This window comes from Mesocricetus auratus, unplaced genomic scaffold (genome assembly GCF_017639785.1).
Source record: "Mesocricetus auratus isolate SY011 unplaced genomic scaffold, BCM_Maur_2.0 Super-Scaffold_6730, whole genome shotgun sequence".
NCBI classification, from domain to species: Eukaryota; Metazoa; Chordata; class Mammalia; order Rodentia; family Cricetidae; genus Mesocricetus; species Mesocricetus auratus.
Genome location: NW_024429184.1, coordinates 26,194,996 through 26,211,543, shown reverse-complemented (window position 1 = coordinate 26,211,543; position 16,548 = coordinate 26,194,996). Strand labels below are relative to the sequence as shown.

General features: G+C 40.4%; 1 protein-coding gene across 2 annotated transcripts in view; it reads left to right on the top strand.

Annotated features, from left to right (window-relative positions):
• The window catches only part of Map3k7 (mitogen-activated protein kinase kinase kinase 7), a 57,588-nt gene extending 41,323 nt beyond the window's left edge, over positions 1 to 16,265 (top strand). For both annotated transcript variants that reach the window (XM_040740574.1, XM_040740575.1), the window contains 4 exons: positions 4,996 to 5,101; positions 10,188 to 10,249; positions 11,378 to 11,493; positions 13,603 to 16,265. In XM_040740574.1, coding sequence (XP_040596508.1) covers positions 4,996 to 5,101; positions 10,188 to 10,249; positions 11,378 to 11,493; positions 13,603 to 13,783 — 465 coding nt within the window. In that variant the 3' untranslated portion in view covers positions 13,784 to 16,265. The remainder of the gene's footprint in view (positions 1 to 4,995; positions 5,102 to 10,187; positions 10,250 to 11,377; positions 11,494 to 13,602) is intronic.
• The last annotated feature ends 283 nt before the right edge of the window (positions 16,266 to 16,548 follow it).

Sequence of the window (16,548 nt, the reverse complement as noted above, 5' to 3'; positions counted from 1 at the left end):
AGGAAGTTTCTGTTCTAGTCATCACAGATTTTATTGCTTGTGTTTTCAATGCTCTTCTGAACTCCCCCATCTCTTTGTCATAGCTTTCTTGTAAATAGGCCAGATAACGCTGTAATTTAAGCCACATTGACTCTGCTGTAGAGTTCTAATTAATCGGGTATATAAAAGTAGCTCAGTAATTAAGGTTTTTTTCTTCTGTTATTCAAATTAATACACTTGACATAGATTTTTATCATATTTTCTAAAATGAATGAGGACTGAGTATGAGGTATTTTGTTCTCATGTATTATATCATATGAAGTAATAAAGCTATTGTATAATGGTTCATGTATACATGTAAACTATCAATATAATTTACTTTAAGGAAATATACATTAACATTTCATCATAGAAAGTTTTATTTCATTTTTATAAGAATGAATGGTTTTTTGTAGTTTTTATAGAAGAATGTTTTCTAGCTAACTTAACAATATCTTGATAGACTAGGCATGGTGTTACACACCTTTAACCCCAATATCTGAGAGGCAGAGGCAGGTGGATGTCTGTGAGTTTGAGGCCAGCCTGGTCTACATAGTGAGTTCCAGTATAGCCAATACTACAAAGAGCAACCCTGTCTCAAAAAGAAAAGGGAAAGGGAAAAAAAGAATCTTGATAAAGATTAGTATCTTTGACTTTATTTAAATCTGGTAATATTTTGTAGCAATTCTTACTGCATATGCATGTAATCTTCAAATATAGAAATAAAGACACACATAAGTTATTATATATTTTAGCATCATTAATGTAAACCTTTCTCACTCATTTAGTAGTGATTTTTTTTTTCCAGTCTATTGATTTTTATGATGCCCCAAAACTTTTGTTCCCCTCACTGACATTTAAAGGCTTTGGTCAGCCTATTTAACATCCGGCATTTGCTTTGAGTCCATTGTCTTGATGAGCACAGCTTTTAAACTGTGTTTACTATTGCCATTGATAGTCCAGTTATTTGAACCCTAACCCAGTGCTTTCTGGCACCGAGCCCTTAATAAGACACAGACTAGCTGCTGATGTGAGAGTTTCTGTCTCAACACTCCCAATACCAAGCTTTGCTAGTCTCTCCACTAGTCACACTTAGTTTAGTTAGACCTGTGTTAAAGCCTTTTAATGTACGAAGCCTTCAAGTAGTAAAATCTGGGGACTGGGTCAGACTCTGACTGAGAGACAGTCACTGGCATCTGGCATGGATTGTCATTTACCATTTCAGAAGATCCTATGGAAGAGGCAGTTTGATTTGTCAGTAACACTGCTCTAAAATAGTTGCTATTTTAAATTCATCCGCTCTACCAATTACCAAAGTATTATAACCTTACAGTATCTTGTGTCCGTTTTGGGATAAGAGTAGCAGGAAAGTGTCTGCATGACCATTGGGTTGAATTGATGTAGTTACTCATGAAAACAGCATTCATTATGAGGGAAGGAACATGCCCACAACATTGGTTTCCTTGACTTGACAGTGTGCTTCTCTCCAAATTTGATGAAGTGATTGACAGGTGGGGAGAGTGCTTCTGCTTTTAGTTTTATTTTGAGGTTTGTTTTTGGACATTGAAATTGATAAAGAGCATGACAAAAATAATCAGGCCCATGTAGTGTGATTGTCATGAAAAGAAAGAGTTTGCTGGTGAACCTTAGCATTTCATCTCACAGAAAAAAGTTGTATGTACTTGGACTTGTGACTTGAAGAGTAATTTCAGTGAAATTACTTTTTTACTTATAAATTAAAAATAAGACTTTATTGGTACTTTCTATTGAGAATAATAGCAAACCAAACTTTTTAATCACATATAACTGTAAATATGTAAAGACTTTCTTCATAGCTTGCAATGTACATAGTTTACAGTTAATTTGGGAAGCTTAGGAAGCACTCACCATGGATCTGCCTCCTGGTGTCTTTAGGAAAGAAAACGGCAACTCTTTGTTAGCTATATCAAAAAAGATTGTACCCTGAGAAAGTAAGACAAAGCAAATCTTCTTTAATGTGTGAGGGTCACTGCCACCCCAAACATAAAAATCATTGCCCTTCCCTACAAATGGGAATGGCTACAGCCTCTTTACCAAATGCAGCTCTCGTCTGTCCATCTGCCTCTCTGTAGAATTGCCCTTGTTGGCAGGAGCCAAATGAGAGAGAACACGTCTGTCCTCCCCAGATCAACCAACCCCAGTCTCAGTTCTATGAATTTCTGTGCTGCCCCATGGAGAACCTTCATTACCACAACAGTAGTAAACCCAACTTTATTCTACCAGTGTGTTCTTGGCTGAAGACTGGTGGTACCAAAATGCCAAGTCTTGGTGGAGTCTTTTTTACCACCAGACTTTCAGACAAGGTCCAATATATCCCTGACTGGCTTCAAACCATGTGGCAAAGGATGATTCTAACCTCCTGATCTCCCTGCCTCTACTTCCCAAGTGCTTAGCTTATAGGTGTCGACCACTACCTCCTGTCTGTGTGGTGTTGGGGACCAAACCTAGGACTTTCTGTGTGCTAGGCAAACATCACCAACCGAGCTACATCTCCAGCCCCCCCCAAGGACTTTTTAAAGCAGACCATATTTACCTGATGGATTTTCTTAGAGTTGGAGAACCACTGCTGATAATAGCTGCCATTTGTTATGCATTAACTTTGGTACCAGGCAGAGCCTTAGTAGACTCCACCTGTATCTTAACCCTAGATGGTTAAATACGTTTTTTTGCAGATAGGTCCCCTGAGAATTAGAGAAACCGAACCTATGTCTCGATCTTTCTTCATGTTTTCAGCACCCTGTTAAGAAGAGGTTTGGAATGCAAGTCTGATTCAGTGGCACACTGTAAACTTTATCATTCTGTCTTTCATTACAGGAGTAGGGAGGTAGCTTAGTTGGCTGAGTACTTGCCTAGTATGCATAACATCCTGTACTTTATCCTCAGCATGTGGAGAACTAGATATGGTGATAGATACCTGTAATCCAGCACTTGGGAGGTGGAAGTCTCAGGAGGATCAGACGCTCAAGGTTACCATTCTGTTACATAATGAATTTGAGACCAAATCTGTCTCAAAAAAACAAAATAACCAAAAAGAAAAAAAAATGATATGTAATTTGTGCCGAAATGATCCTGGTGAATTCTGTGTTGTAGTTTGTCATTATCTGTAACGTCATTATTTAAGTGGTTTTTCAGAAATGATGAGCATTGACCATCATATCATTGAGCAAGATTAACCAATAATAAATACTATAATAGTAAGTCTAGACAGGTAACTGGACACTTTACTTTTTAAACATTTAAGTGAACCTTCCTGTTCACTAAAATGATATACTGTAAAGTAGATCCACATATCCCTTTGGGATTCCATCCAGTATACATCTCCCATTCCACAGTGATGCAATTACCATTATCTAGAGAATTAGACACGATATGAACCCAGCATACTCCTTAACTGTCCTGAGCATCAGCAACTTTTGTGCAACTAGGCACTGTAACACCTACTGTATGGGGTTCCTATGGAATGTCAGAGGACAGACACACAGGAGATGCTGGTCCGTGTCACAGGCCTTCCTCCATACAGAGTTCTTGGTAATACTTCATTACAGTGTTCTTACTATCCAAGTATGAAATGAAAATAGCACTGGGAAATCAGTTAAACTTGCATTGTGTCAGGGGAAAATGGGGATAGGGGTCAGTGGATAAAAGCTCCTCATGTTCTTGTAAGTTTATGGCTAGTGTGTATTATATAGAGATGCTGTCTCACACACACACACACACAAGCTGTAATGGTGCAAGGTGCAGAATGAAATTGTATGCATTTGGATTCAAGAGTATTTCAGTAACTGGTCTGAGTACCTGGGTGCCTTAGAGGAAGGAAGTACCTGTCTAGAAGAGCAGTAAGTGCTCTTAACCACTGAGTCATCTTTCCCGTAAATTGGATTTGTCTCTTAAGAATCACATTTAATTCATCCTGACATTTGATTGGGACTTTATTTTTTTTCACTTATGCATGTGTCTATGTATGTGTATATGCTACTAGTATGGGTCCCCACAAAGACCACAGTAGGATATCCAATCCCCTGGGGCTGAAGTTGTGTCTGCTGTCTGGAAGACAGGAACCACTTAACCCTCAAACTGTCTTCCAGCCCTGTGCTTAGGAGGTTCCTTTGTTTAATTTTGGGCTTTAATATTATAGTTTATTTTGTTTTTTACTGGTAAATTTGCTCTATCTTATTTGAAACTCCTCTTTTATTTCCTTGCCTTCCTTTTAAGTTGAATAGATCCATTTCTTGTTTTTCATTACATTTGTCTTTCTAGGTTAAGAGTTAATTCTTACTACTTTTAGTTACCTTTGAGATTTTAACATGTATATCTATGTTTCTGAACAGCATAGGCATTTTAACAACAATATTCTTGCTTATTCGGGTTTCCTCTGGAGGCTGCTTCTATTTTTGTTTTTTCTGTTCTCTGGAATTTGACTGCATGTGACCATGGCTCGTCTCACTTCTCATACTTTATGTGTACTTGTGTTCAGTTCTGTCTTCCATTGATTCTGGAAATGATCAGGATGTACAGTGGGCACCCTTCTTCTCTTCATTTAGAGTTACTGAAGAAGGGATTTTCATGATCTTCCTGCCTCTGCCCCCAAGGGCTGATTATGGGTGTTTGCCACCTGCCTTTGTCGGATTTTTTTTTTTTTTTTAGTTTTGCTAGTTTGCTAGAGAACAAAGCATTCCCTGGGCCTCAGCTTTATGCAGGGCTTTCTCCAGGCACTTTCATGACACAAGGACTTATTACTAGTTCCTTCCCAGGCCTTATTACCTGTTCTTGTCAATGCAATAGACAATCCAGGGCTAAAATTTCGTTTTCAAGAGTCTCGGGGCCTCTCCTAGTGAAAATGGAAATCTTTTGCCTCTTACTAAAAATGAAAATGTGTCCTGTCATTCTTAAAAAAAAAAAAAAAATGACGCATTTTCCCCCTTGCGTTCCTTCCTACAGGTGAGCAGTAGGTCATCCAGTCCTAGTGTCAGAATGATCACTACCTCAGGAGCGACCTCGGAGAAGCCAGCTCGCAGTCACCCATGGACCCCTGATGATTCTACAGGTGACTAGTTTAGTTTTTCATTGTATTAAACTGAGTGAACTTAGAAGCATTATTTTTTACAAAAACAAGTGTGGTGTAATTATTTAGATTTTCATGTTCGTAAAATCAACTATTTGGTAATAACGTAAAATGCCCTTTAGAGTATTGTGGCAGAGGCTAACAGCCTTACCCTGTGTATGTTTTTCTCCCAAATACTAAACATGTATGTTGAAAATAGATTTGCCAGATAGGAAACATGTTCTTGTACTTCCCTCTATAATTTTTGTGTTAGGATCCTTCCTGTTGGATCTTTTCAGTAATTACAATTCCTACAATAGTTAAAAATAACCATCATCATCTTCATCTCCATTTCTACTTTTTATTATATATAACTTGGTATTTCATACATGAATACACTGTATTTAGATCATATCCACCCCCTACTCCAAATCCTCCCAAAGTCCACCTCAATTTTTGTGTTTCATTTCCATTGTGTATTCCTTGTGCATGATTCTGTGTTATATAAGGGCATTTCACAGAAGTATATAATGTATACTGAACATAACCTCTACCCCCTACCCTCTCTTTTTTCTCCTGTCCTCCTTCTTGCTAGCCCTCTTTGTTCCCCCTAGACAGTTTCTCTTCTACTTCCATGCCATATACAGACACAAATGAGAGAAAGCATAAACACTTTTCTAAGACTAGTTTAATTTGTTTCCAGTTGCCTCCATTTTCCTACAAAGGACATATTGAACACTAATGTGTATACATGCCACATTCTCTTTGTCCTCTGTTGTTGGATATCCCACTGAGTTCTATAACTCAGCTCTTGTGGATAGTGCTGCAGTAAGCATGGATGAGTAAGTATTGCTGGAATGTGTTGAACTTAAGTCTTTGGGTAAATGCCCAGGAGTGTATATTCGGGTTGTGTGGTAGATGTGCTTTTGGTGCTTAGAGGAACCTCTGAATTGACTTTATGATGGCTGAAGAAGTTTACATTTCTACCAGCAGTGTATATAAGGTGCCATTCTAGCAGGGGAGATGAGATTCTACTTAAGTTTTTATTTGCTTTTTTCCCCAATTACTAGTGAGATTGGACATTTTTCAATTTTTTTTCCACTGGAATATCTTTCATGCATGTACACAATGTGTCTTGAGCATACCCACCTCCAGTACCATTATCTACTTCCTTTGGACCCACTTCCCAACATGTGCCCCTTCCACCTCTGTGTCTTCTTTTTTATGACCCAACTGACTCCAATTAATACTCTGCAAATACCCATGGGTTTTGTTCATCCATCAAGCCTGGACAACCTAGCAATGGCCACTTCCCTCCAAGAAAAATGCTTGTGACCTCCGCCCCCTGCAGCCATCAATTGCTTAGCTAAGTAGGGCTTCATGGGCCGCTGCCCCATCCTGGTATGTTGCCTGGCTTGATCCTCTGTAGGTAGCCACAGCTGCCTTGGGTTCATGAATGAATGTAAAGCCATCAGACAGCATTTCGCAACACTACTTCAAGTCCTCTGGTTCTTAGATTCTTTCCTCCCTTCTGTGAGGTTCCCTGGGCCTTGGGCTGTTGATATAGCTGTCTCACTTAGGACTGAGCACTCATAGTCACTGATTCTTAATACTTGAACCAGTAATGAGTCTGCATTAGCCACTGCCTTCTCTGGCCAAGGCTGAGAGCAACACCAGTCTGTAGATAGAAACAAAAATACAGAGAAGGCACGTTGACAACTCAGTGATTAGCAAGATAGACTGTAGTCACTGAACTGGTTGGTTGGTTGGTTGATTGGTTGGTTGGTTGGTTGGTTGGTTGGTGGGGCAGGATCTCACAGTGTTTCACTGGCTGTCCTCAAAACTTGAGCTGTAGACCAGGCTGGCTTCAAACTTACAGAGCTCTGCCTCCTCTGCCTCACAAGTGTTTGGATTAAGGCCACTATACCCAACTTAGCTTTTTTTTTTTTACTGTGAAGAAGCTTCATAATTTCATGAGATCCCTTGTGTCAATTGTTAGTGTTTTTTCCTAAATGTCGACCTCTGGGGTTTGTTTTGTTTCTTTTTTTATGATTTATTTAACTTCATTTTATGTGCATTTTTGTGAGGGTGTCAGACCCTTGGAACTGGAGTTATAGACGGTTGTCATTTGCCATATGGGTCCTCTAGAAGAATAGCCAGTGCTCTTATCCACCGAGCCATCTCTCCAGCCCCATTTTGGTTTTGTTTTGTTTTGTTTTTTAACTCGCTTATTGATTCTTTGGGAGTTGCACATCATGCATCCATTTTTCTCACTTCCTGATCCTCCCATATCCTTCCCTCGCCCCTGCAGCACCTCCCATAAAAGAAAATTAAAAATTAAAACAAAGCAAGTAATCAAACAAAAACAAGAACAAAACAAATGAGAAAGGAAAAAAAAACCCTTCAACACCTCTTCATATTCATCCTGGTGGCACTGGGAGAATCAGTGTGTCATATAGTGCATATAGCGTATTCTTTTGTCCAGTCAGCTTTACCAGCAGATGCACATTGCAGTAAGTCACTGGTCTGGTTCTTAGTACACCATCCTCACCTTAACTCCTCTGGGCTATCTTGTGACCTCTAGAGTCAGCAAGATCTTGTTGGTGGATATTGCTCCACAGGATCAGTCCCCTCCTAAGTTCCAGTAGGTCCTAGATGGAGTAGATGTTAGGGTAGGCCAGCCCAAGGCCAGCTATGGGCCTGGGTGGTAGCTGAACTGGTCATTCTAGGCCACCAGGGCCACCTCCTCAGACAAGGGGGCTGAGTCAGTTCCCCTGTGCCCATACCCTCAGGGGCCATTCACCCTGCCTGTGGTGAAGAGTGGGGCCATCTCTTCCATGAGGGTCAGGGCCAGCTCTCTTGCTGCAGTGTCTAGTGAGAGGCAAGGCCAGTTTCCCTGGGCCAGTGAAGGGCGGGGTCGGTTCAACATGGCTCTCTGATTTCATATCACATGGTTCCTGTGGGTCCCTGAGGTGACAGGGCCACAGTCACAACACACACCTTAGCTACAGTTGTCACCATGGCTCCAGGTGGCAGGGAAGGCCACCAAGATCAGCACAGCCCCAGCAAGAGCATGACCCTTGGACACCAACATAAACTCCAGGTGTCAGCCCAGACCCATGGAATCAGCATGGCCCTTGATGGCAACAGGAGCCATGGACATCAACTTTCTTCTGTGCTTAGAGCCTTGCAAAGATAGACATAAGATGCAACCCATTCATTGTGACCATGGTTAGAGTTATGATACACATTAACAGTGAACTTTGCCACATGGCATGGTCGGCTACTAACTTTATAGTATAAATGAAGTGCTTTAGTAGTTAAAGACACAAATCAGGCCGGGCAGTGGTGGCGCACGCCTTTAATCCCAGCACTCGGGAGGCAGAGGCAGGCGGATCTCTGTGAGTTCGAGGCCAGGCTGGACCAACAGCCTCCAGAGAAACCCTATCTCGTAAAACCAAAAAAAAAAAAAAAAGACACAAATCAGTTACACAAGACCTGGTGTTGTCCATGACTTTCTCATACTCTTCAGGCATGAGAAAGAAAAAGAAAGCATCCACAAAAAGTGTGTCTTAGTTACTTTCCTGCTACTGCGCTGTGATGGATTAGAGTCCATGACCATCATGATGGCAGCAGGCAGTCGGCCCTGGTGCTGGAGCAGCACTGAGAACTCACATTGTGATCCACAAATAGAAGCCAGGAGAGACACTGAAATGACACAAGCCTTTGAAACTTCAGAGTCCACCTCCAGTGACACACCTCCTCCAATAAGGTCACATCTGCAAATTCCTCCCAGACAGTTCCAGTTGGCTACCAGATATTCAGATATGTGAGCCTATGGGACCTGTTCTCATTCAAATCACCAGTAAGGGAATATGCCTGTAAAGAAATGGCAGTATTAATACCTGTTGTGTTTGAAAAATCAGAAAAGAAATGTTGCCTTAACAAAAACCATTGTGAGTTTTAATATTTCATGAGAAGAGATCATGTTTAATTAGAAAGTATAAAAATAAACTTTCATGGAGTAATAGCCTGCTTATATTGTGACCAGTTGATAATATTAGAAACTAGAAGCTGGTATTCCAATTTCAGTACAAGTGAGAAAGTGAAATGATGCCACTTTGTGGTTTTAGAGAATAACGATGAGATCCAATAAAGGGTTTTAATTTTCCCTTCATGGAAAGGCTTTAAGTATTTGAACCAGCACAGTGCTTCTGAAATACCAGCCGGTTCTGCTTGACTCTGAAGGGCCTGTCAGAGACTACATTCTGGTGCAGTGTGGTGTACAGGTGTCAATGGTTGAGCAAAGTGTTTAATTGAGGAGGGCGTTGCTTTCATCCGATCTGAGTTTTGTGGAAAGCGGTGTCTGAGTGGGTCATCTCATGTCCTCAGCTTCTCATTGGATCCCATGCAGTGTTCCCACTGTTCCCGTGCCTGGCCTTGCTTCAATCCATACGGAAGTGGGAGGGCAGTTTTGTCTAATGGCTCGAATTTACCAATATAACTGTTTGGACCATGGTGATGAGGCAGACTTCTAAATGCCTGTTTCGTCTATTTGTGTATGTCATATATTCTCATGGGTAGTGTCTCCCTGGGGACTGACTGGGGATGTTCACAACAGCATCTGTGACATCTGAAGGTCATCTGGAGACTCCGAACACTTGCTCGTCCCTTTTCTTGTGCACACTGTAATGACAGAGTTGATCCGGCCTCTTGGTGAACAGAACCTAAGGAAAGAAATGTAGTCTTCAATTGCATAGGATCAGTTAGCACTGAGTTTAAACTTTAAAATACAAAGGCTATGTGTCATGTCTTTTTGTTGTTAATTAAACAAGAACCTGTGTTCTTTCTATTCAGTTTAGAGCCAACCTAAAATGTAGAATATGCTTGCATTTTAGTATATGGACCACATGTACCCCCTTTTCCTTTAGCATTCAAAACCACAGCCTGTTTGTTTCCAATAACAGTAACTTATGAATAATATTTGGAAGGGATGGCATCTCAGATACTTTTCCTACTTGTTTATCATTATAACAAATGAATGATTACAGTCGTGAATTAATAAACAAAATGCATGCTTGGCTTCCAGATACAAACGGCTCAGATAACTCCATCCCGATGGCATATCTTACACTGGATCACCAGCTGCAGGTAAAGGGGCAAGCTCATGACATTCACAGTGTGTTCCTGTCCATTTCTTTATGCTTTTAGTTAACCCTCTTCAGCCAGCTTCAGAATCAAAGTAAAATAAATGGCTTTGCCAGGCATGGTTCCCATGCCTCTAATGCCAGCACGTGAGTTTGAGGTCAGCCTGAACCACAGGAGAGCCTGTCTCAAAATTTTTTTTTAAAGTTTCTTAGGTTTAGGATGGCATATTTTATGTCTTTATCATAACAGTCATCTTAAGATAGTTCCATATCTCTGTTGTAAAACTGCCAAGTATTGCATTTTCACTCCTTAATTTTTTAGTGTATGAAGATATAAAACTCATGAGCTCATTTCCATTTAAAACATTTTGTGATGCATCCCTAGGGTCATAATGACTGAAAGTGTAAGCAGTGTGTCAGTGCTTTGTGAGTGTGAAAAGCGTAAGTAGTGTGTCAGTGCTTTGTGAGTGTGAAAAGTAAGTGTGTCGGTGCTTCTTTGAGTGTGAAAAGTGTAAGTAATGTGTGTCAGTGCTTCTTTGTGAGTGTGAAAAGTAAATAATGTGTGTTGGTGCTTCTCTATGAGTGTGAAACTTAGAAGCATCTTAGGAGCCAGTGTGTGCCTTTGGCCACAGCTACGTGGAGGGTAGATAGGACTGAAAATTGCACGTCTCCCTGGGCAGTACAGGGTTTCAGCTCTGTACAGAGAGTGCCTTCCCAAACAAAGCTTCAGCTGGTCTCATCACCGCCATTCTCAGTTGACTAACAAGGGAGTGGGACACAGCATTAACACTTAGCTTTCAATAAATGTGTTCTTGGACAGTTCGTGATATATGGAGTGCATCCTGGTGACCCTGATCTGCTCACCTCTAGTTACACTCCTACCTCCTCATCTTGTCACTCCCTTCCCTACAAGTCTTCTCACATCCTTAGATTTTGTTTCGTTTTGTTCACTGATCTGACGCGGCTCGGCTCACCTGTGCGGCTGAGGTTGGGCACTATCCGTTGAAGCTCCTCAGCACTTTGCTTACATTGCTTTAGTGCTGTAAGAGTGCATCAGTCACAGTCTCTGCCTTAGCCGTCATCTTAGGTAGACGCCGAGATTTGCGTTTTAACATGTCTGCTCTCTTTCCAGCCTCTAGCACCATGCCCAAATTCCAAAGAGTCCATGGCAGTGTTTGAACAACATTGTAAAATGGCACAGGAATACATGAAAGTTCAGACTGAAATCGCGTTGTTACTACAGAGAAAGTAAGTCAGTCCTTTTATTTTTAAACAGATGAAAGTTTAAAAACACGAGTAGCAACATTATTTTAAGACTTTTTTTTTTTTTTTTGATTTTTACGAGACAGGGTTTCTCTGTATTGTTTCGGAGGCTATCGGTCCAGCCTGGCCTCGAACTCACAGAGATCCGCCTGCCTCTGCCTCCCGAGTGCTGGGATTAAAGGCGTGCGCCACCACCGCCCGGCATTTTAAGACTTTTAAAAATAATTTCTTTGTCTTTTTTGTCTTAAGAATCCTAAAATTACTAATTAAAAATATTTCCAAGAGCTAGAGAGATGGCTTAGGAAAATAAGAGCACATATGTTACTCCTGCAGAGCAGCCAAGTTCTCTTCCACACCCACAGCGGCCCGCTCACAGCCTTCCAGAACCACCGCTCCAGGGCATCCAGCGTTTCTTCCAGGCTCCAGGGCCACCGTGCTCACTGGGCACATGCCCACACAGACACACATACTTAAAAATAAATCTTTAGGCTGGGGTGGTGGTACATGCCTTTAATTTCAGCATCCAGGAAGCGGAGGCAGGCAAATCTCTGAGTTCAAGGTCATCCTGAGCTACACAGTGAAACCCTTCTCAAAAATAAGTTAATGAATAATGCGGTTCTTTAGAAAAGTATTTCCATCTAGATTTGTGTTAAACTGTAAGCATCCTTTAACTAGTTTCATTCAGAACTCACCTTTTTGATGCTAAGAAAATAAACTGACTGCATACCCAAGGTTCTGTTGTCAAAGTGGAAAGGCTGTTTAGACTTATCACTACAAAGTTTATTGGTGCACACACACAATAACATAAATGTAATAATAAAGAGTAATTTTTACAAAGGAAAATACATAATAATTTAAATGAAATCAAGTTGTTATCCTAAAGATATCATAATAGGAAATTGAATATTATGGTCTGGAAGCTATAGATATAGCTGTGGAACTTGTGACCTTTGGTGTTTGGGGAGGAGGCCTGCATTTATTCCTGTATTTAACCTGCCTTCTCATATTTTAACTGTGTTAAAGACGAATTCTCTGTTAACAAAATACAAATGTTGGGAAGCTAGAGAGATAGCTCAATAGTTAAGAGCATTGACTGCTCTTCCAGAGACATGGGTTTAATTCCCAGCACCCACATGGCAGGTCACAATTGTCTGTAATTCCAGTTCTAGGAGACCTACACCAGTGCACATAAAATAAAGATAAATAAATTTTAAAAAGTGTTGGATATGGGTGAATGCGAAAAGTACTTGATTAAAGTACTTGCTTTAAATTTTTAATTAGTTTATTATGTAGGCAGTGGGTATGTGTACACATGTCATGACATGCATGGTGTGCCCGTCACAGGACAGCTGGTGGGAGTCTCTTCTCTCCTTCCAGTATGTGAGTTCTTAAGATTGAACTCCGCATCAGGTTTGGTGACAAGTACTTTTTTACCCACTGGTCATCTCACCAACCTGAATACTTACTGTAAATGAGAAATGTCAGAAAGCTACTTTGAATAATAAGACCTCATTATTCATTTATACCCAGTAGTCTCTTGCTTCAGGAAGGAGCTATTTCTTAATATCCTCCAAAGAAAGGCTTACCAGCCTGTAAGAATGGGGATCTCCTGAAAATGTTTGCAGATAGTCGTCTTGCTGTTGTAGAATAGAAAAGAACTTTTAGTGGCTCTTAACTAGCTTGCAAGGTAGCTCTTAATTAGTTTGCAGGTGTTCTGTTAGTTACTGCCACTGGAGTTGTAGCTAAATAGGAAGGACTGTGACTTCAGAATATGGATTGAAGTATATTGTCGTATAAAAATAGAGCGTGAACTGTGATACAGTTCTATCTTCCTGGAACTGGTAGAGCCTTTTTTCTTCCTTCCTACCAAAGAAGAGGGTATCAGATGAAATTTTCTGAAGCATTTCAGTGATTTCTCTGCTCCATTGACTGCCTTAAGTACTTCCTGAAAGGACTGTGGTTCTTGCATGGTGGTAATTTCTGTCTGGCCTAGCATTGTATTAGATGAAGGTTCTCAACAACCAAGTTTCCTTCATCAGCTAAGGGTGTGGGTCTTCCCATCATGTGTAATGTTACTGTATAATTTGTTTTCAGGCAAGAATTAGTTGCAGAATTGGACCAGGATGAAAAGGACCAGCAAAATACATCTCGTCTGGTACAGGAACATAAAAAGCTTTTAGATGAAAACAAAAGCCTTTCTACCTATTACCAGCAATGTAAAAAACAACTAGAGGTCATCAGAAGCCAGCAACAGAAACGACAAGGCACTTCATGATTCTCTGGGACCGTTACATTTTAAAATATGCAAAGACTTTTTTTTTTTTTTAAGAAAAGATAAACCAATATGACAATTCATGAGTGTTAGCTTTTTGGCGTGTTCTGAATGCCAAATGCCTCTATTTGCTGCATTTGCTATGTCATTTATTTTCTTTTTGTGGTGGATGTGCAGTCCACTGTCTTGTTGTGTGAGATAGCACCTGTGTCCTGGAAAGGAAGCATTCTCGGCTTCAGGCACATGCAGTGAGCGTGCTGGATATGCATGCTCCTGGTGTGAGCTAGCTGACACTGTGCGAGCATCGTCCTTTCCTCCATAGTAAAAGGTGGAACCTCAAGGACTTTCTTCTTAGAGCTCATCTCAAAAATCTGCTGTTTTTTCAAAACATGGTATGCGCCAACGTAATGACAGGGTATTATAAATAACTGGTGGTACATACAGAAATATGGGATGTTTAAGCCGAGTTCAGAGACAGGGTTTTGTGCCAACACTCCTGGATCAATCCTAAATGTAGTTCCATCTGTTAGTATTAAAGGTAAGTGGTGGCAGCTGTGTTTAATGAAATCAAGTTTAGTGATTTTTCATTAGGCTGAGCATCGTTTATGCTCTAAGGATTTTCAATTGGTGTAGACAGAAGCTTTTCTGTCTTTTAGTGTTCGTATCAGAGGAAACTGAAAGAACATGGTCTAGCTTAAATGATCCTTCTTAAAACAATTACCAAATTCTGTTAGGATAATTTGAAGAAAACTGTAAAAATAATAGAAACATAAATGATTAGCCCAGCCAAAAAGGCATGTCTGTTCATGATAGCAAATAAGCAGACAGGTCCGGAGGCCTGAGTAAGGAAGACAAAGTGAAAATAAACCCGCTTTCTGCAGATATTTGGAGAGTTGATTTCTCTAAGTCCGATCTGAAATGACTGCTGCCTTCCCATGCTTTTAAGAGAATTTCAACACTTACAAAGAAAATATTTATATTGTTAACAATAAGTTTACTACCAACCTTCAGAATAATTTAAAGGTAAATAATAAAATACCATTAAAGAAAAATCCCTAAGCTCTATTTTTTCAGTCCATGTTGCCACCACATTTTGAAACCAGTCCAAGAAGAATGTCCTTTAAATAAGGCTGCCATTAGTGTTGCTTTTGTAGTGTTCATGTTTATAAAGAAAGCACTTGGGAACTGAAAGCATGATCTGTGTGTGGTCCTTAGACGTCTATGGTGTTCCTGCTATGTTTCAGATGAGCACAAGAAGCTGTCTAAACTCTTCCTAAAATGCTGAAGCAAGTAATGCTTCTCCCATTACTTTTTCCTCTCTGGAGTTTTATAACAAATCCCTCTGTATATGCATAAAGGTAAGGGACAGTATATAGTACCATGTGCCTTCTTCAATACCTGTTACTAGGATGCCCCTGGGAGCTAAGTGTCTTCTTTCACTTAAAGGTTGTCGTTCCCAAATTCTTTCAGGTGAAATTAGTGTTAACCTCATCATTACTAGTTGAAATAAATATGACAGAGAAGATAAGGTAGCTGTAGACTGAGACAAAAATTATCTGTATTGTCGTATGCAGTCACTTGATAAAAAGTATTCAAACAGGTAAATGGAAGAAAATGCTAAATTTACTCAGACCAATGGCAAAAGACTGTTACACAGTTGCTTGTTATGGTCAGTTCCCTGGGGCTTCCAATACTGTAGTGGTCCTGAACAGCCTTAAGTAAGTGTATTGCCACACTCAGACTTTTTTTAAAGTTCTAACTATGCCTGAAGATGAAACTGACACCATACATACTTGAAATCCATACCAGTTTACTCAGTGTCTCTATCCATAAAACCATCAAATAACCAAGGTACCAAGGAATAGATGTGTAACTTGTTCTAACGTTTATTCAAGCCTCACTTTTTGGGTGGAAGTATCAAATAGACAGGTTTGCTAAATGATGCCCAAGAATCAGACAGTCCTTACACAGAACTACTGGCATTTTGTTCTTGTTTCCAGGAAAGGAAGCTAAGATTATGTAATGTGGAGGGAAATACTCATCAGTAAAACTGTGTTCAGGGTTGGATAAGAGTCAGTTAAGAATGTTACCCTGCATGCAGAAAAGGTCTCCTTAAAGTTCTTTACAAATGGCCGAGTATTTTTTAAAGTAGCAAAAGTCTTTTTCCTTCAGATTTCTATCATGTCAATCTCTTGCTGCAGCCAGAGATCACAGGTGGACTTGTTTTCTCGTGTGTGTGTGTGTGTGTGTGTGTGTGTGTGTGTGTGTGTGTGTGTGTGTGAGAGAGAGAGAGAGAGAGAGAGAGAGAGAGAGAGAGAGAGAGAGAGATGAACTCCTCTCTTCAAATGCTAGTAAGTTCTCCCTTTACTCCTGTCATTCAGAAATTTCTTGTAAAATGATGTGATGCAGAAACTCTTGTGCATATGATGTAACTGAAGGCAGCTTTTTCCATTCATTTTTGTTTCTAATAAACTTGAGACTGCTATTTCAGGCTGGTATGTAGATACAGTAGCTGGCTTCTCTTGGTTTGACTGGAGGTCTTTACCTATCACAGACTAATAACTGAAACCGTTTCTTAGGATTCTCAGCATTGCTGTACATATGATGATGTTTTGGAGAGGAGTCATTGGACTGGAGAGGTGACTCAGCAGTTAAGAGCACTCATTGCTCTTGCAGAGGACTGAGGTTTGGTTCCCAGCATCCACATGGAGGCTCACATCCCTCTGTAACTCCAGTTCCAGGGCATCTGACTCTGTGTTCCCGGAGGG